The sequence below is a fragment of the Cydia pomonella genome, chromosome 3 (genome assembly GCF_033807575.1).
Source record: "Cydia pomonella isolate Wapato2018A chromosome 3, ilCydPomo1, whole genome shotgun sequence".
Lineage (NCBI taxonomy): Eukaryota > Metazoa > Arthropoda > Insecta > Lepidoptera > Tortricidae > Cydia > Cydia pomonella.
Genome location: NC_084705.1, coordinates 25,048,839 through 25,070,506, shown reverse-complemented (window position 1 = coordinate 25,070,506; position 21,668 = coordinate 25,048,839). Strand labels below are relative to the sequence as shown.

The following is a 21,668-nucleotide window of genomic DNA, read 5'->3' as shown; positions in this document are numbered from 1 at the left end:
TGAAGTATTTTTAGAAATAATAAAATACTACACACATTTTACTACCTATAAGCTGAAACTTTTTTGGTCAACTGGAAAAAGCTGGTTCAGTTTTCATTTATTGTGTAACTACAATTTAATCGCAGAAACAAACGTTGCGATCACACTGGTAATCTGTTATTCTTTTTGCAGAAGAAATTGGGCCGCCGTCAGACATGTTAGATCTAAACATGCTTGTGATCATATGCAGCTCCATTCTCCTTGTCGTCTGTGTTTTTGCATTTATTTGCATCCTCTTCAGAAGAAGGCAAGGAATTTCAAATTGTTTATTTTAGAGTTTCATTTTTTTTTATACTACGTCGGAGGTAAACAAGCATACGGCCCGCCTGATGGTAAGCAGTATCCGTAGCCTATGTACGCCTGCAACTCCAGAGGAGTTACATGCGCGTTGCCTCCCCTAACCCCCTCCCACCCCTCGTTGAGCTCTGGCAACCTTACTCACCGGCAGGAACACAACACTATGAGTAGGGTCTAGTGTTATTTGGCTGCGATTTACGTTATGTAACTACATTCTATCAATCTACACTTATGAGGAATGGCTTTGACATGTCATTGACATGTAATAAGTAAAAGATTGCAATAATTATATACTTATGAACCGTAAATAACATGATTGTGTTATTGCCCAAAGGATTGTGTTATTTTCGGGTAGATAACTGCCATAATCCAAGAAGAAAGTTTTTGGGTGACAAACAGTAAAATTTACAGGACACTTGGGCCCATCCATTATTTTATCATGATTCATCCTGGGGCTCTCGGGTTTATATTGTTACTTATATATATTTCTTAAACTTGCTTTCTCCATAGACAAAACTTCTCCTCCCAATACCGCCACTCCATAGCCGAGGACGTGAAGTCCCGCAACGAGAGCATGACGTCACAGTCGGAGCACAAGGAGCGGTATGCGCACACGCCGCGGATATACACCTCACCTGTCCATAACAGGAAGACCAGTAAGAACGGTAAGATAGATAGATACCTAGAATACTCTTTATTGGCACACCTCAGTAAAAATATACAAGAAAAATAAACCATTGATTAAATTTAGAGGCAGACAACAGGCGGGGTAAGAATTAGTTAAATTAGTACAATATTTACATAACAATGGCAAATTAAATTATTTACAAGAATTTAGAAAGTTTTCGTTAATTAAATTGTTTGTAATAATTATATTATTTTCTTAAAAAGTATGTAAATGAGGGGTCATGATATTAGTAGTCTATTTGCTCTTATTTATATGCATGAGTTTTCGTATTCGTATTTCAACTAACAGCCAAAAAGTTTTAGGTTCTAATACTATCATCCTTAGCCTGCCGTGTCACGCGCAACTCCGTTACATGAGTTATGGATAACCAGTCTTAAGTCGTCCTTAAAACCGTTAAATATATATATGCTAAAAAAAAATTACGAAAGCCAATTTAGGTTTTTATCCACATATCCAAGCAAGGGCTGACTTGGAAAATTTCTGGAAAAAGGTGGCAAGGGAGCCCACGTACGACCTGCAGGCGCACAGTGGAAAAGGAGGCTGCATCAGTTGGCCTTGACTGAGCGGAGGAGATTGAGGAGGCCGCGCTGGACCGTGAAAATTGCAAATCCCTTCTGTGAGCCCTCTGTCCCTGATGAATCATCATCAAAATACAATTTTGAAAATATTAACTATTTACCGAGAAATACAAATAACTAAGTCATATAACTTATTTTTTTGCCGACGGCGTCAAGCACAAAGCACATCTCATTTAACCTGAGTTGCATGATATACATGTATACATACGTATATGCACGACTGGTAAAGTCAAGTGCAAAAATATGTATCGAAAGAATCGTCTCATAAATATGGTACTACGCTCTTATTACACTGGAATAAGATGCTATGGGACATATTTTTGGGTAAGATGTGTACACCCATATTTTTACACTTACCATAAAAATATCACCATTTGATTGTTTCTTAAGTTACATGACATACGCGTGATCAGATAATTCAGGTAACTTATTGGTAAAGTAATATAATCAAGTTCAAGTTTCTTTATTTGGCCAAGAAACAACAGAACGTTACATCTAGCATGTCAAAATACAGGTCATTGCTAAAACTAATCATGCAATGTCTTATTAGGTATATAGGTAGACAAAATTATATAAATCAAAATATATTAAATGGTAAATGATCAAATACATCAATATAATACAGTATAAAAGCACCTACGCTTAGAATTATTTTACATAATAAAATCATAATTTTTCATTTTATCTGTAAATTCATTGATTGAGTAAAATGGATTTAATTGGAAGAAACGTTTAAGTTTATTTTTAAATTGTATGCATGTTAAATTAGTTATGTGTAGAGGCAATAGATTGTAAAGGGTAACTTTTAGGGAGATACCTTGCTTAAATGTTTTAACTAGCTTAGTCGAAGGAACGCATAGTTTATCCTTATTACGCGTATTATATGTATGAATGTCCTTCCGTGTTTTAAAATCATTTTTGCTTTTGTGGATTTCTAACAGGCTATTAAATATAAATAATGAAACTACTGTCATGATTCTACTTTTTATAAAGAAATCTCTGGCTGTACTGCCTTTGCGTAAGCTAAATATAATTCTTACAGCTCGTTTTTGTGATATAAGAATTCTTTGTATTCCAACCGCATTGCCCCAAGTAGTTACGGCATAATTTAGATGAGCGTGAACCAGTGCGTAGTAAGCCGATAAAAGTGTTTTACGATTTATTAAGGGCCTCAGTTTTAATAGCGCGTAATTACCAGAAGCTATTTTATTACAAATTTTTTCAATGTGAAATGAGTGGTTTATTTTATTATCAATGTGATATCCTAGAAATATTGTGTTAGTTACATTTGTTAATCCTATAACTAATAACGCCACGTCTGATCACGCGTATATCATAACTTACATACCATAGTGTGACTTCGGTCACATTATGTACTATATTTATGTATACAAGAGTTGGTCAAGTGAAACTCCTTTAACTACAATAAAATGAAAACTATTCAATCATGCCAAAAAAAAAAAAATGATAAAAAAATATTCCCTATTCTGTGACCATATTTCCTACATATACATCATTAAATAAAATTAGGATCCATCAACGATAATCTAAGTGATCATTAAAACTTTAAAATGTAATTATCTCGAAAGTCATCTTTTAAAGTTACACGAGTTACGCGTGACACGGCAGTAGGCAGCTAATAAGAGCAAAACTTTTAGAAAATGTTCTTAATAAGGATTTTGTACAACATTTCTAATTTAGTCCTTATTCAAACAGAAATGTTCGAAATCAGTCCCTACGCCGAGTTTGCCCTGGGTTTCCGAACCTTTGATCATGTGGAAAATCAAGACTTGCCAAGCCGGCTGCCTGGGCGACCACGATTTGATACAGGTAAACCGTGTTTAAAACTCCCTTAAATTTTTGCTATCGAGTGTTTACGCAGCCATGTTTAACTAAATGCATTATTAAATATATTTAATTGTTAATAATGATGTCCCATTTAAGCGCAAATTTTTCCTACAAAATGGCACAAAGTCGACTGTATTACGGAGCTTCCTCACGAGACATTAATTTTCCTCTAAAGAGGCCCTATTTATAACTTTTCCTGTTCTACCTACAATAAGTAGGTATATAGGCCGGGTAGCAGCTGCAACGTATCTTCGTTTAATCATATTTGCATTTCTATGACCACTCCTTTTAAGTAATGTTTGCGTTATTTTGCTCTTAGGAACATTAACATAATATAAGTATATCATGTTTTAAGAAAGCATAGAATTACTTTATTATTAACGTTGAATAAAATATATTTAAATGAGTACCTATTATTAAGACTTACCTACCAAGACTAATAAAATTTGATTACAAGTTGAAAGCAATATGCTATATTTTTGGTATGTTAAGATAACCATTTCTCGGAATCACTTAAATATAGAAACATACTTACTCGTAAACAAGCTAAAGCTTATTAGGTTCGAATGTTTAATATTTTCTGTAAAGATAAACCTAAAATAAACTGACAGTCAATTATTCTTAAATTGAAACTGTTCAGAAGTCCAACTCTAATTGCAGAAAGAAAATTTATTTTGCTTAAAAAGTTGATTTAATTAACATAAAGTCCGGTTCAGATCTGTGCCAACTCGGAGAGGAAACAGGCCGAGATAAATCTCACTGAATGTCTCTCTGTTGCTTTTAAACATGCTTATTCTGCTAGTGATTTAAATTGGTAAGGGTAATGAGAACTTGAAAATTAACCGGTACCCTAATTTGAGATTCTTGCAAATTATTATTTATAATTTTCGTTATTATGCTTTCGTAATTATGCTGCCTCATCAACTTAAAGGAGTTACTTTTCTGAAACAGCGCATTGTTGATAAAATGTTGTGTCAGTTTTAATAATAACACGATACATTTTGTAGAACCAGTGATACAAAGACGTCATAAGATATAAAGAAAAAAAAATAACTATGTGCTCACCAACGAACGAGAGACCTCTTCTAAAATATTCCCGCAGGGATAACTACACGTCAGGACTATCTCGCGGGCAGAGTGAGCAATGGTCATAGTAACTGAAACGATTGTAGCCTCTTTCCGATGAAAAGTGCAAATAGGACATAACGTTCATTACAAATAACTATTAACACAAAGAATAAAGTAACAGTCTAAATGCACTCACTAGCAATGTACGACACCTAGGAACTTTGCTTTTTTTAGTTTTAAACAATTTTTGCTAGAATATTCCCACAGAGCCGAGTCAGGACTGTCCTGCCGGCAGAGTGAGCAATGCTCGCAGTAACTGGGACGGAATTGATCGCGGCTGTAACTTCAGATGTCGAAATGTTTATTCGAATCTTATTTAGATTTCGCAATACTGCTTAGTTTTAACCAATAAATAGAAAGAAATAGAATATATTTTTTTATTAGCCTGTGTGTAGAATATAAATATTTTTATTCGTAAACACAAAGGAGATAATTTACACATATGAAAAACGTAGAAAAATAATGTGCCATGAAATGACCTCAGTTGATGGCGACTTGCAGCGCTGATCTTCCGATGAGATCATAAGAACTAGCAGCATTACAATTTAGAGAATACGATTTGATTTGCATTAGGTACCGTAAAATGGGTTGAGTAGGGATTGCGGGGGAATAGGGATGCAAATCCAGAATTTCTTTTTTCAGTAGCTACTTTGATTTTTGGACTCAGGATGCTCGAAAGCGGCGGATTTTGTTTGAATTTAACTTCGTTTTTATGTGAAATTTGCCAAAGTAAGTTTCACCAACCTTTTGGATATCGTTTGTATACTTACGAGGCTTATTGAAAACAGAAAAATATAAGTTATATTTTCCTTATTTATAATAGTTGTAACATAGAAAATGAAAAAACAATTCAACCGCATTTGAGGAATTTTATGGGGTGAGTAGGCATGTATTGAGGGGTGAGTTGGGATGACAACGGGGACAATTAGGTCATGAATGGGGAGAGTTGGTGTTATGAACGGGGTGTAACGGGATGGTAGAGAGGGGTGTTGGTGTTTGTAGTTCAGGGTTGTAAATTTACATGAGTAGTTAAAAGTGACTAAAATTATGATTAAATTAAAATATTGAAGTATGGGAGGAGTTGAAGAAATTTCATTTTATTTATTTCATACAATAATACCTGTACCCGGGGTTTTCGGTGCGTAAATGTTTGAAATTAGCCAAAGATTACAAACAAAATGTATTTTAACCAGCTAAAGTACATCTTTGGCTAATTTCAAACATTTACGCACCGAAAACCCCGGGGTATAATCATGTCCCAAGTGAAACAAAAAAACTGCTTAAGTAATAGTCTATTAACATTTAAAATTCTTTTGTGTGGCATGATCCTATAACTAAAATTTGAGGACTTTTTACACTGAAACCGGCACCCATTATATGTAGATACGAGTATCAATACTCTTGTCGGCGCAGTCGATAAAATAGCTTATTATTAATATTTATACTTGGCTGTCATTCATTTCATATTTATATTTTTTTATGGGATTCACCTTGCTAATTCTATATAGACCAAAATAATTAAAAAATATATCTACAAATAAAAAATAACAATAAAGGTCAGAACTTACAGAAAACATTAAATCTTTTTATGTAGGAACATAAATAAATCATAATTTTGTTACATAAAAAAATATTATCTTGACAAGTCAAGCTATTGTCATGATCCGAGAGTGTCAACCCTAGCAATTTTCCCATCTCACCCCATTGATATCCCTTCTAACCCCAACTACAGGGTGAGCTGGGATTGCCTACTATTGTGTATTTATCGTTGTAACTATGAAATTGAACAACAAATTATCATGGACAAACTAAAATTCATACATCCGGAACACTTTTTTTGTATATAAATCAATGTGCCACATATAACTTTAACTCTTATTCAGGTTTGAACTTCGATTTCGTCCCTACTCACCCCATTTCACGGTAATTAATCATTCATCATTCAATCATGTAACATTTGTATTACTTGTGCAAGCGATCTAGATGACATATATTACAATGTCATTGCGATAAACAAATCAAAAACAAATTTTATTAAAATTCTTTTGTGCAGATTGTTGTAGAAGTATGCTAAACTTGGCCTAAATTTTTTCCCGCTACGCATAACAGCCGCAAGAGCCATTGAAAAACTCATTTAATTATTTTTCATCACACTTGCTCGAAAAAGATCTTATTTCATGCAGGTGTACTGAAGGACAAAGGCCCATATTGTTCCCGCGGGAGTTATGGATTGTAAAAAAAACTCCTTGGGGAGGTATAGCTTTATTTTATTTTATTATGTCACTTATTCATACAAACAAACTAAGTAGCATAAATGAGTTTTACTTTTAAGATATTGACGTTTATAATTTAATATTTTTGTTTGTGTTTAAAATTATTTAATTTGATTAATTTAACAGCCGTTTAAAATATTTTTACATCATTTTTAATCGTGGCTGAATGCCGAACAGGTCTGTACTTTCGATGCCTAACCTGTCAAGAAATTATAAAATGGCGGACGAATGTTTGATAAATGTCACCGTATTTAAGAATCCTTAAACTTTAGTTTTGTCTCACAATGTACTATACCTATTCGCACGCAATAAATTCTTCGCAGGCTGTTATAGGTACGCTGGGGTTTGGATGAGATAGAAAGGGATATTAATTTCGCTTATACCAAACAATTGACTGTAACAGGAAATTAAAGGACTTCGCTAATCAACTCGCCGTATGCGGAATATTGATTATTAGGTTATCTTCATTATTTCAGTTGACTCTTATAATTCTTAAAAAATAGTTCATTTATTTTCATAATAGATATATACTTACAGAGGTATCACAGTAATTGTACAAATACTAAACTGAACTAAGTATGCTGGTGGCATTTCCTCGTTGTATCGCAATGCTGATACGTTGTGTGAGGAGACCGCCAGCTCTTTCGGTCAGCCGGTAATTCCTAGTTTGTACATTCAGTGATATCATTTAATAAAGTAACGTCTTGCATGATCGTAATCAAATTAAATTAAATACGGGAAAAAACTCGATGACGATGATAACATTGTTAATTTAAAAAAAATCCTGGATAGGTACTTTCAACTTGTTCGGTTGACTAGCATAGAATATTTTTTTTTCTTTTTTAGCGCAGTAAAGTTGTGAGTACTTAATTATTCTTAAATGATGGCAATTATATAAATTTACCGTCATCAAAACTTCTAACTCTGGTACCTCTGAAACTTTTGCATTGTCAACACATTTAGGGCCAAAAACGTCAAACTTTTATTCATCAACCCGAAATATTATAATAATCTACTTACACAGGAACTCAGAATTTAATTACCAGGCACGAAGTCTGAAATTCAATTAAGACATCTTCATTTTGGATGTCGGGTATAAACCCGTTTGTTCTCATATTTCAAGAAGAACTGTTAACAGTTCGACTACTAGAGATGGGTAATTACCGGGTAAATACCCGCTCTCGTGTAAATACCCGCTATCGGGTAAAAACCCGATATTTACTTACCCGTGGGTAAATACGCGGGTATTTTGGTTTTTCTTCTAAAGTGTTAAGTAGTGTGTGAGTTTAAATAAGATTAATTTAAGTATTTTTTTCTAATGTTTTATATAATGTACATTCAAATTAATAACGAAAAGTTTGCGGTGACGTTCGATTTTAATGTGTCAGTCCAATTATGAAAATAGGCGCTGGTTGCCTAGCGGTAAGAGCGTGCGACTTTCAATCCGGAGGTCGCGGGTTCAAACCCGGCTCGTACCAATGAGTTTTTCGGAACTTACGTACGAAATATCATTTGATATTTACCAGTCGCTTTACGGTGAAGGAAAACATCGTGAGGAAACCGGACTAATCTCAACCAGGCCTAGTTTACCCTCTGGGTTGGAAGGTCAGATGGCAGTCGGTTTCGTAAAAACTAGTGCCTACGCCAAATCTTGGGATAAGTTGTCAAGCGGACCCCAGGCTCCTATGAGCCGTGGCAAAATGCCGGGACAACGCGAGGAATAAGAAGAGTCCAATTATGAAAATCGTGTAAAATTATTTAAAATGCTTTTTATATACATTAGAAAGTTCAAATTAAAGACTGCTAGTGAATAAAAAAAAATTGTGTAGTATCGGGAACACAACTCAGGAAGCTCATAAGTCAAATATACTCGTATGTAGTCGGCTTTATAGCAAAAATGTACTTTAATTTGTACATACAACACTGTTCAATATTATTGACAGATTCCTAGAAATATAAAAAAGTTACTTTTTAAACCTCTCCTCCAACCACACACCAACCGACCGAAATTGGAATGTTTATTATTATCAACGTATAAGTACGATAATTTACTCAAATAAAAAAATACTCTCATAACGGCATGTTTTAATTATTTATAAGTATTATATGATACCGTTTCATTCTAAATGATACACAATAATTATTACCACTAATTCGGTATATGTCTCTACTATAACACAAATCGACATGTGCAATAAGAAATCTACCCGTCCATTTGGGTAGATACGGGTATATACCGGGTAGCTGGGTATTTACTGAGTATTTACCTAGGTGGGTAAATTGGGTAAATACCTGCGACCCATTTCTAATACTGACTGTACACGCCGATCCATAAAATGTTATTTGGACAGTGGTATACTATTGATTTACTTTGAGGAAGTTGAAATTCGTGCAATAGGAATCTTTTGTTATATCTGCAAAACAAATAATCAATTCTAAGACTAAGTCTGTTGGTAAATAAGAGACACGGAAATATTAAATTAAAAAATACTTACATAAAAATGTGTCTCCAAATGTGTATCCGTTTAAAGCAAATTAAACCCGCATGTGCGATTACATCTCTTTTTAATAATTTTAATATTACTCACTTGTTGGCACTAACCCTTATTTTTTACACCGTCCAAAATACTGGATATAACCTTTGACCTTCTTTTTATATTATCACACTAACCAGAATCATTAATACTATGTAGCGCCGCGCCGATGAGTTTCGAAAAACCGATGTTCTGTCGATTTATAATTTTATACCCCACACGTCGAAACGAATGCAGTCAAATTGCTATTATTATAATGCTATTCTAAGCTTAGTTCAAACTGTCTCTTCCATGTTCAGACAATCTACACAAAGGTAGAGTAACAACGCTGCATTTGGGACTCCATTGTTATAGTTGCTGGGTCGACCAATCGGGATGCGGGTGGCAACTGCCATGCGGAGGCTGCCAATCACTTTGATTTGCGTTCTGTCCTATCCATACTAATGCAGCTATTATTTGCTATATGATGTGATTGATGTGCTTTGAGGAAATCGAGGTCGATCACTGTATCTTTCTCTTGTGTACTAACTTGACTTATTTTTGTGCTTAAGTCGCTTATCAAAACCAATGGGATCCTTTTTCAGAGAAATATTGAATATGTGCTTTAGTATTATAGCAGACTTATTTTTTACGTACCTTAATTGTGTAAAAAAGGAAAAGTTAATGAATAAAAGAATAAGTAAATATAGCTAAAAACAAATTTGTCTTTAAAACTGTTGATCTTTCACGTGTTTTGACTGATGAGATGTCGATATTTTCTTTAGGTCTGCCATTTTTTTGCTATTTCAGAGTTGGTCCCATAGTCATCAGAGTATGGCTCAGGATAGAAATAACCTTTAATTTTACAAACTTTTGTACATCATACCTTGAAATTTTTTGATCACATTATAGTCAAAGGTAATATTGCTGTGTCTGTAAATATTTAATGAAATTAAACGCTGTTTAAAAACGATATTCATTACATTTAAAACTAGGAGCATGATTTCATTACTTCGTTACGCCAATTACAAATGTTAAACATTAATATTAATTTTCCCCAAGCCTCTTAAATTTAATACTGTCTATTAATCTTGATTAATTAAAAGATAAAATTAATGACTGTTTCTTCCATTTAAGTAAGTTTTTCGTAGAGGTTGGTTTAATGAATCTGTCTCGGAGATCCCTGGGGTTCGGTAATTGATTGATCGTTTTGTTGGCACATTAACCTTTTTGTTAGATAGCTTTGGCTGCCCACTTTAGGTCACCAATATCGTCTATTAGGGATGAGTAGCTAAAAGTAACTTTATTTGACTTCGACATAAAATCAGTCAACGGGCCATTTTAATTTCCGTGACCGAATGTAAAAAAAATAATTTCAAAACAGAAAGCTAAAAAACAATGTAATTTTTTTGCCTGCATTGAATTTTAACGTTCTTAGGGATACTTTCTTAATGAAGCTCAACAACATTCAAAGAATACGAGTATATGTTTAAATATTAAGGCCCTACCTTGAACGGTTTAGCCTGTTGGTTGTCTGTCAGTATAACGGAATGGTTCTGTATGACATATGTACCTATACCTACAGATGTAGGCTCTCGAACACTAATTTGCGTCACGCTCATGTTGCCCGCACAAATCTGTCGTTCAGGTTTTACGAGTATTGAGTATATCAACAATCAATCAATTAAACATTTATTCAACAAATAGGCCACAGGCAAGGCTCGGAACCGGTTTTTTCTTCATACAAAAAAAAGCGGTATTATTACGTTCTTTGATTTATTATTTTTTCATCTCTCCTAATCGCAAAGTTCACGTTTCATAGGCAGATAGCCGGGTGGAATTATTCAGTTAAAAGCTCTCATATTAGCTTCCGCCTTTTCATACCAAGTATTAATAAAAAAATATACTACTTGTATTTAATATTTAAATGTATGAAATAAACATAAATATTTGTTAGTAAATCAAAGAAAAAAAAATCAAGATAAATGTTTAAAATATTATCATTACATTACATTCATTCATTTGGTTCCACTTTTTTTAAGGCGCGTATACATTTAGACCGTTTAAGACACGACCCAATTTCAGATCCGATTGTCTATGGTTTTAGATTTTTTTCCGATGAAAATGTAAATGGCGCCAATTCCTGCAGTCATAACTCAACCTACATTTCTTGTTTGTGTCATGTGTTCGACTTTGCTCATAGTCGAAATGAAAAGTAGAGTGTTTAACTCAGGTAAAAGTAACTATTTCACCCTCGAACTATCGACGCTCTCACTTCGTTCGAGCGCCAAAATATCTCGGCTGATGTGGTTCACTTTCCACCCTTGGTTAACAATCTACTATATTTTTAATGGAAGAATCTAAAAATACGAAGTTGTTACCTAAATACATTATTCTGTCATACGTTAAAAACATAAAATAATTAAAGATATTGGGCTATTTCAAGGTTTAAAAAAACCGGTTCCGAGCCCTGGCCACAGGGGCAATTTTAAAATTCTTTGGAGATGTAAATGGTCTCCAAGACATTCTTATATAAATAAAGTAGTTATAGTAATCCTCTGTATATATCCATTATGTATATTGTTATTGTAATTAATAATTAAAAGACAAGAAATTAAATCTAAGAAACAGACAAGAATCGAATGAAGTGTCTCACTGTGCCACTCAAACGTAAAGTTGGGTGAATCAACTTTTTTTGTTTTGTTATCCTGTCCCGTTGTCCAAGGGACAACAGTGGCACAGTTTGTTTGAAGAGACGTTGTATGCCGTTCTATTAACATGCTTAGTAGGGGGCCCATTATGGACATTGGTTATAACGACCACAAAAACGCAAGTTTAATACATTTAAGTACCATAAAATCAGTATTTCAATGAACTTTTGTCCCCTGGACAACTAATCGTAACCATGGCAACGAGTGACGCTAAAAAGTTGATTCTTAACATAACATGTAGCCCGTGTAAGCTTAAACAGACAGTACCCGCTCACGAGTATGACGCGTATCTCAGCCATGTTTTTAAATTCACGTATTTTTTGTTAAATAAGACCTTTTGTAATCTGAAATTCAGCGTACAAATCCACATTAGATGACTTAACTGAAAAAATGCTAGATGACGTAATAAATCCTATTTTTGTCAACAGAAACCAGCTTCCAGGCTCGCTCCGAGTCGGATGACAGTGACAGCACTTCAAAAGCTACTATGTCAGCTATTCCGCGAAGTAAGATTATTTTCAACGGTCAGCTAAGTTAAAGTATTTTACAAACTTTTTTAGTGTTTACTCTCCGTTAAATAGGAAATAATCTTAACCCGTCTAATGACCACCAAAATCATAATCAATTTCTAACTTACATTAAAATGTTAAAAATTAGGCTATTGTTTCATAAACCCATGGTTGATTGGGACTCGGTGCATGCTATTTCACCTTTCAGTCATAAAGCTGTACCCTTAATTTATAGCAGAAAATCGAATAACATGGTGAATTTGAAATTAAATTTTAACAAGTTTTTTTACTAAATCAGTACTATAGGATATCCTGTCCCTATTTCCCAGAAACACATCGATGATCATGAGTGACTGTGTGAATGTGACTGAACTGATGGAACCTTGTAAAACTAGGAGAACGAAGTACAAAGGCTCCATGGCGAATTGCGCAATTTGACAATCACCTTTTGTCCCTAAATAGGTCCCTAGGTGTTGCCTACTAACTTACCTTGTCATTAATTACGCTCGGTATACTCACGTCGTACACAACTGTCTCGTTGGAGCCAAATTGGGTAACAGGTCAATTAACGGTCATTAGTGCTAGAAGCTGGCGTAGGCGCTGCCAGCACGCCTCGTAAAATTTAATGAGCTACCTAACTAACATGAAATATTGGCATGAGTACAGCAAAACTATTGAATGACGTGACATAAGACCAGAAATTGCTGTTCTGTAATTTTTGCTCTAATATAATTATCGGCCAGATACTTAGTTCCAACATATGATTTCTCAAAATACTTGTCTTGCTTCGTTTTCAGGACACTGCCGCACACCGCATCACAGATAACAACTGAAGCATTAAATTATAGCCAAAAAATCATGAACTTTTCCGAAGGAACACTATTTAAAGAAAAATGCAACTGTACTAAGTACTACATAAATACGTAATATAGAACAATCAAACTAACATATCAACATGATGCTTATACACAGCAATCATGGGCGCCATCTAAATTCATTTGTTGTTGTCCCTATATGACCAAATTAATACCTATGTAATAACTCTTGAATACCTACCAAAAGTTTCCATGATAAATTGAAAAACCACTCCGAATAACCTCATGGATTGCGTCAGAAATTATGGATCTAATGTAATCTCCGATTTACATTGTAGTGTAATGTTTCCATAAAATTATATTATTTTACTTTTTTTCGTATATTTATTTTGGTGGAAATAAATTCAACTTTATGATTTTACTATCATAAAGATCAGTTAATAGTAAATAACGTTACTAGTGCGAAAACTAGGAAATTTGCAAGGGAATGTTTTAAATCGACACGAGTTGCGAATTGCCTACAACATTTTACAGTACATATGGTGCTACTTTACCGAACTAGTGCGATAATTAGCACATTACGTGACTATGTCAAAAATGTAAAGGGTCATATACGTACTGTAGAACGTTGTATGATACATGTGCGATTAGGTAATTAAATATTAATATATTTATTGGTGTATTTAAATAATACAGGTTGCTGCAAATTGTCAAAAATTCTCGTTGAATTTTTTTTAATATGATCTATACTTTAACTGAAATTATAGATCCCTTAAAGGGATAAGTTCGCCTTTGTATTAATGATAAATGTTTTTTTCCTGTTTTGTTTTTTTTTTACAACAAAGTGTTTTAATACTAGTACTTTCCTTGGAGAGATATTTAGATTTTTCAAAAATGTTTTTTTTCACGAACTTATAAGTTCGAGCAAGGACTAAGTCTTTATGGATTTTGAGTACAGTCACCATAAACAGTAGCGGATCGGAGTACGCATCAAAATAACTATCAAAATACTTTTGAACGTGAACTGTAGAAATATATTTCTATTTGGAAAAATATTCGAAGGTGGCAGATACTTTTCGCATTGTTTTATTCGCTACTATTTATGCAAACTGTACCTAGATCTAATTTACGACGTGCCAATACTTTTAACACGTTGGCTGCCATGAACATCACCGGTGCGATCATGTAATCTTTGTGTGGCCATGAGCATCTCTGGTGGGATCAAAAGCTCATTGCCTCTCTATCAAACCTCAGTATTACTCTGATTCGGTGAGCATCACCGAGGGATCACTAAATTACTATGGGGTGTGGGAGCAACACTTTAGATGAAGTATGGTGGGCAGCCAACGTGTTAATGACAAATGAAATGCCACTCATGAAAATGTAAAACTTAATGTTAGAAGTAATTTATAGTGTTGATATCAACCATTATAAAAATATAGACGTTTATATTTACTTAAATTATCTTTATTGAAAGACTGATGTTTCAATTAGCATAAGATAGGTAAAACCAAGGCGTTTGTGTCAAATAGTTGTACTGTAAATATTTACATAATCAAAGTCCTGGGAGCCGTTCCAGGATCGTTGCAAGTCTTTTATTACAAGTGTGCAGGTAACATACATATAGGACTTACCTAAAGCAGCAGGCAGTAAAAGCTCTTGTAAGACCAGACTTGTACCTGTCGCGGATTGGGTCCCAGGAATTATTTCCGTGTTTATTCTAGATGACCATAAGGTTCAAAATGCGAACGAGATGTTAAGTTTAGTTCCTGTTTTTAAGCAAATAATCTGTGGCTCTCTGTCTTTATATTTTTTATTTTGTTAATATAAGGTACGATGGGGTAACCAAAATACTTACAAAAGTTTGTGCTGAACGAGCAAATAATAAACTTCCCTATTTCATCGATAACACTCCGGTGATGCGGTACCAATGAGTAAAAAAACCTTCTAAAAATAGTTTTTCGACATAACAAGACTGGGGGAAAGTTGAGATGGTGTCAGGATAAGATCGATATAGTTTCTAAAACCGAGTAGGTATATGAATGCTGTACGTTATCGGTATTGTACAGAATATTGAGGACAGTTTATTTCTTTACCAGAATCGGTATTTAGTCCTATTTACTGTATTTCGAGTATGAAAAATATTGTAAAAAGTACAATATTGTCCATTTTCATATAACTATGATTGCAACTGCCAATTATAAAATTAGGTACATGAAATCAGCCATATTGTATGATTTTAACTTAAAGTTCAATAGCGATCAATGTGGGTTATATTATTAATAGCTGTCTTAGAAAAATGTTTCCGTATACTATTGTATATTTCTGAATGGTTAATTTTAATAGCATTTTTGTTACTGACTTGTCATATAAGTATGTGAAATAATATTAAAATGTTTCAAGTATCAATTACCTGTAAATAGTTTTTTTTTTTATCTAATTTGATGCCCATGTTTAGGTATAATTAAATTCTATAAAACCACTCATATTCGATCACAGTTGATGGTAATAAATAATATTCGTAATTCTCTTGTCTATGCATAAGCAAAATAATCAGACTATAATGAGATTGAATCACTCGTCCCAGTATACGAGCCCTGATGGAGACAGAAATCATTGAAGTCGTAATTACATTAATCCGGTAGCCTCATAAACGCGATTCATTGATGCGGTCGCATCGGTCCGGAACAGAGTTCGATTTGAATGTCAAACACATCCAGGTATCCGGGGACCCTTTGTGCGATAGACACAAGGCAAACGGATTTAAGATAATGTGGCTTTATACTGTATCCTGATAGCGAATTGATAGAATCAATTACGCGTTGATCGTCTTACTGATTTCGATGTGCACCACATTTCAACATAAGCGGGAACAGGTAGGTAGTAAAATATCATATTATGAATCAGTAACATGGTACCTACCAGATGCTACCTAGATACCTACCTTGAACATATGACTATGCTGAGATTTAAAAAGCTTTACAAGAGTATTTGCTTTGTTTCAGTTAAATACGAATCGCATACTCGGCTAACGAAGTAAATTCTTTGATAGTTTAATTTTGGAAGTGAGCCAAAGGGGTCAATCGGATATGTCCCAATATGCTAGTTGAATCTACGCTACGAACTGAAACTATCTCGTTACTAAGCCTTTATTTATTTTAAGTATTTTTTTTCGGACGTGTGCTAATATGCCTACGCAATGAGTGGTATTCTCTTAAATCCTGTCTATAGCCCGACTCTTGGTGATTTAGCCAACATAAATAATATAATAATATTTTGTCTACAATAAAGGGAATTAAACAGCTGCTGTAATCGTTCTACCTATACGAAAAAGTTAATCTTAGTCAGTAATTTAACAAATATCAATCAGCTTTTAATAATAACCTAATTGTTAACTACCACGTTGCTAGTAAAGTTTCGCATAAAAATATTTTAAGTAAGGGTAAGGACAAAATATGTTTTACCTTAGATCCTAATAAGGCTAAGAGCGTTTTCACATATTGCCCGATCTGATGCAGCGAAGTGGAGCGGATATCCATGGTCGAAATCTGCGAAAAGTCCGAAAACTCGTCCTGGGCGTTAAGCACAGACTGGCGAAATCCGTAAAACTGACACATGTAATAGGACTGGCGGTTTACAATAGCATACGTCACGTCGATGCGCCATCATCGACCTGCGGTGGCAGCATGGTTCTATTTTTATCACTTGTCACTATGCCCGTCACTTTCGCGCTTACATATTTGTTTGGGAGTGACAGGTATGATGACAAATGATAAAGAGCCGACCATCTTAGCACTACAGTTTTAAGTGTAGGCTTAAACGATGACTTATCGAACACCAGTCTCTACCATTTTGCAGATTTTATATATCGTACAAATTTTAATTTATAGTATGCATTTATTTTAATTTATAGTAGTTGCTTAATAAAGAGGGACACATAAAATAAAATATTGTGAATATACGAATATTAATATGAATGTGGCCACTGCAGCTGCTGCAGCGTTGACGATAGTGTCGGTGAGTCGAAGTAGGTAATTTTTTTTATGCAATAGCTTTAACATACTTTGCAATGTAAACGTAAATGCTAATGCATCGGCTACGTTACGCGCAAGGAAGACGACCTCAGGGAAAGGCTTGTTGTTCAGGGTAGAGTGGACGGTACAAGACCCAGATTGCGTCCCGCAATGCGATGGACCGACAAAGTTAAGGTTCTCATCGGGTCACCCTTAAATCTGTGCGTGCGAAAAGCACTAACAAGAGCAGTGTGACGGGAAACAATAAAAAAGGCCGTGCAACGACCTAAATGACTACAACTTCTCTGACATCAGTTACGAGAGTAGAAGATCATACAATACGCAATATTAAGTATGTTTTGAACGAATTAGGTTTCGATATTTTTTCAATCTCATAATTTTCTGGTAGTGAGCCATAACTCATACCCGACCGCGTCGCCCTACATCATCCCTTAAACTTCATAAATAAACAAACCAGGGCCCGATCGTAAATTTCAGTTAAAACTAACAATTTATTCCCCATTGAATAAAATTTCCATCCGACTCGTTTTCAATTTTACCTATTCCTGTTTCGGCGGTGGTCCAAGGAAAAATAAATGTTTTACATTGTGACCTCCTGGCTATTTTATGTAAGTTCACATTTACATTATTCTGTCGGGATTCAAAGGATAAAGGATTTATAAAACTTTAACTTTGGGTTCCTGAATTAGATAAATTAACTGTGAGCTTGTTTGTAGACCAGATATAAAGCACGAGAGGAAGTAATAACAATTGCATTTTCGGACCAATACAAGGAACTAGGTGCAGCTCAAGGGTTGAGTCGTGTTTTTCCGTATATCCATTGGTGAAAATGTATTGAGTTTTAAAATTTTTGTGGTATTAGAATTATAATATGGAAAAAAACTAAAATAAATTAGTGTCCGACCAAAGTTCCAGTTTCCATTTCAGCAGGTTTTTGACATAAGAATTATATTTCGGCCAATGATTTGGCTCCAACCTAAAAACATCCGAACCTTTTGGTCGCGCCGAAGTTTAGAAAATTGTACTTTTGGTTCGCGTTCAGCTAGTTTCCTAGTGACAAGTGAATGCGAATTAGTCTTTTGATACTGGCTGATTGTGATTTGTTAAAATAAAAACACCTCTTGTCTACTTAATATTTTGTTGTGATACCGACTTGGGCCCTTCGACTAAGTGCAAAGGTGAATTGTCGACGATCCTAGATTCACAAGTGATATCGAGATTTTGCCTCATTATATGTGGTCTACCGCTAGTATTATGAGATGAGCTCTGAAGAAATGTCATAATGCCAACGGCCACTTTCTACCACCGCACTGTTTGCCGTCGGTAGAGCGTTCATCCTAATACCCTGGAACCTATAAACGGTTGTTGTATCCTATGCGGTTTCAGAGGAATTCCCTCCCCCGGACGCTCCTTTTGTGGAATGAGCTCCCTGCTGAGGTTTTGTCGAGGGACATTAAGTTTCCAAAAAAAGAAGTATAGGTTTTTAAAAGGTGACCGCTTACCGTTAAGAGGGCTGCGTGTTTGTTTGCCACTGAAGTGGATAGAACAACCTTGTTTTTTTTTCGTTGATTTAACGTGAAAGAGTTCCCTGGAAAGTTTGCATACTGCATAGAGTACTCTTAGAAAATGCTTCCCATATAGTCGAGTGTGAAAGTAATGTGACTAAAATATTTAAAGATATAGAGAACAAACTATAGTAATTACATAGTACGAGTGCTAGTGTTATTTGAATGTGATTTCCCACGCCTTGCACCACTCACGTATTCTGTGAAGTTTGCCTTTAATCACATTAAAATTTCACTCGGCTACATTGCACCGAGCTCTTCAAATTCCCGATAGAATCCATTTAGCCCGACTGTGGTTACGAGTATATTTAACTGGTCCGCTTTTAGTAAAGGATACTCAATTTTCACGAAACGAATACGAAAATTGAGCATTCTTCACTAAAAGCGGACTAGTTAAATATATCCGTGGAAGAATGCAATTTGACGTCACCTGTTGAATCTAAGAAAGATTGATGTCGTTGAAAATAGTTTCGAACCAAGAGTATTGTATGGTATTTTCATTCAAATAACACATCAACGAGTATTATGCCTGATACTACTTAATTTATTTATTTATTTTATTTAGGTTTTCCAACAGGAAAAACAAAAAATACTTTTACAGTACATATGGGGCTACTTTATAGCACTAGTGCGAGAAGTAGCATATTATGTTACTGTGTCGAACATTTAAAGGGCCATATGTACTGTAAAACGTTGTACGATACATGTGCGAATAGGTAATTCGCAACTCGTGTCGATTTAAAACACTCCCTTCGGTCGTGTTTTAATTTATCGCCACTCGTTTCGAATTTCCTATTTTTCGCACTTGTATCGTAATGTACTAATAAATGACAAGTTATAAAATAAGATTGCTTGAGTATTCACCCAATTATTTACAGGCAAACACGGCATGCATTTAACAGATTTTGCTGTTTAAACCTAAACAAAGAAAGTTTAATTTTTTTACCATGTCAAAAATGTATCTTTTTCAAAAACTGAACGAGTATTATACATATTTGTTTTATCAATCTTAATTTTTGGTTCGAAACCCGTAGTCGTATCGTGCCAATCAAAAACTAAACTGTTGTCATCGGGCATTTTTTCCATACATGTTTACTGGACTTGCAATCGACAGGAGAAAGTAATATCTTACTGTTGTTTTAGCTGTGGTGAAAACAATATTTATTACTTAGAGAGATTTTGAGTGATAAATTTAATTCGTAAAATACGCTGAAATCATTGCGATTTGGTGTGACTGGGTAGTTGGCAATTGATATTATTGATTGTTTTACTTAGCTGAAACTACCTGTTTGATGCATCATGTTTACAATATTTAATTACATATATTCTATTTTGCATAAAAAGAGACACCATTAGCTAAGCAATATGGCACAGAAGCATTTCGCCTAATAATTACAACTCAAAGTTAAGAATTAAGAGAAGATTGCCGGCAACATTAGGTTATTTCCGGCATTATTACAAGCACATCACTATCCATCCTTATTCTCTGTACCTACATAGACTAATGCAATAATCAGGGATGTTTGCTGAAGTGCGCGTCGATTGCTTTTTTACAACTATGCGCAAACGATGCACATCCCTGGTGCGCCGGGTGCGGGCCAGCCCCAACCCAATCCTGCGCTCGATTGCCGAGAGATTTGACTGCCCATATTTGAGGCATTGTGATGATATGCATGTTTCTAGAAGTACCTATTATGTCTAACCACTAAGAAGGTGCTTCTAGAAACATAGCTGTCTTAGTAATTATTTAGTGATAAGTTTGTAGATATTAACATAGCTGTAAGTGCATACTAACATATTTATGAGTCTAAAGTTACTTGAAATAAATGATTAAATAAAAAAATTAAAAAAAAAACGATCTTAAGCCAATATGTTTTTACGTCATATTTGCTTTGGAAGGCTGCGTAGTCGGCTTGCTTATGTAACTGGAGAATTAACGTTGCCGGCAATCTTAGAATATTACTTTTTTTTTGTTTAGACCGCAGATGGCATACGTAAGAATTTGTAAAAAAAATATGTGTTAATTTTCTTTAACATTTTATATATTTACTTAAATTATTTAACATTTTATATATTTACTCAAATATAAAATAATACCTCCTACGTGTTCTGTCCTCATAGTAATTATTTATCTTCCTACTACTACCATAAGATAAGGGGACTAATCACAAATTCTGTTGTCTGCCTCTACATTTAATCAATTGTTTATTTTCTTGTGTCTTTTAACTGAGGTATGCCAATAAAGAGTATTCTATCTATTCTATATGAATCCGGCCTCTGGTTAGGCCATTACTTGTCTTTCATTACTGGGCTGGCTGTGTTTTAACGATTAAAGTTGAAATGAAATAGGTATGAGTATGTACATGTTCGTAAGATGGCAATGCAAGGTCATGGTGTCATTGCATTTAATAATAAATAATAACGCAACCCCTTTGTTACAATCGTCTCCAGATATGCCAGAAATTCCCAATATTCCCAGGACACAACACTAGAGATGCAAGTTAGACGCAGCAGGTTCGTTAGGCGGTAATACAAACACTGTCAAGATTTATGTGCACAGCGGTGTACACAAGAACCGAACGTTGCGGAGACAACAATAAATACGAGGATACATACATCGTTTAATTAAATAAATAGGTCGTTCTTTTGGTATTAAAACGCTTGTTGAAT

At 34.6% G+C, this 21,668-nt stretch overlaps 1 protein-coding gene across 2 annotated transcripts in view; it reads left to right on the top strand.

The window, feature by feature from the left end:
• The window catches only part of LOC133516385 (cell adhesion molecule Dscam2-like), an 85,549-nt gene extending 69,730 nt beyond the window's left edge, over positions 1 to 15,819 (top strand). Inside the window, exons 28-32 of one of the 2 annotated variants that reach the window (XM_061849290.1) lie at positions 172 to 286; positions 847 to 1,001; positions 3,319 to 3,432; positions 12,504 to 12,599; positions 13,382 to 15,819. In XM_061849290.1, the coding sequence (XP_061705274.1) occupies positions 172 to 286; positions 847 to 1,001; positions 3,319 to 3,432; positions 12,504 to 12,599; positions 13,382 to 13,410 (509 nt within the window). In that variant the 3' untranslated portion in view covers positions 13,411 to 15,819. The remainder of the gene's footprint in view (positions 1 to 171; positions 287 to 846; positions 1,002 to 3,318; positions 3,433 to 12,503; positions 12,600 to 13,381) is intronic. The other variant, XM_061849291.1, reaches the window with a different exon arrangement.
• The last annotated feature ends 5,849 nt before the right edge of the window (positions 15,820 to 21,668 follow it).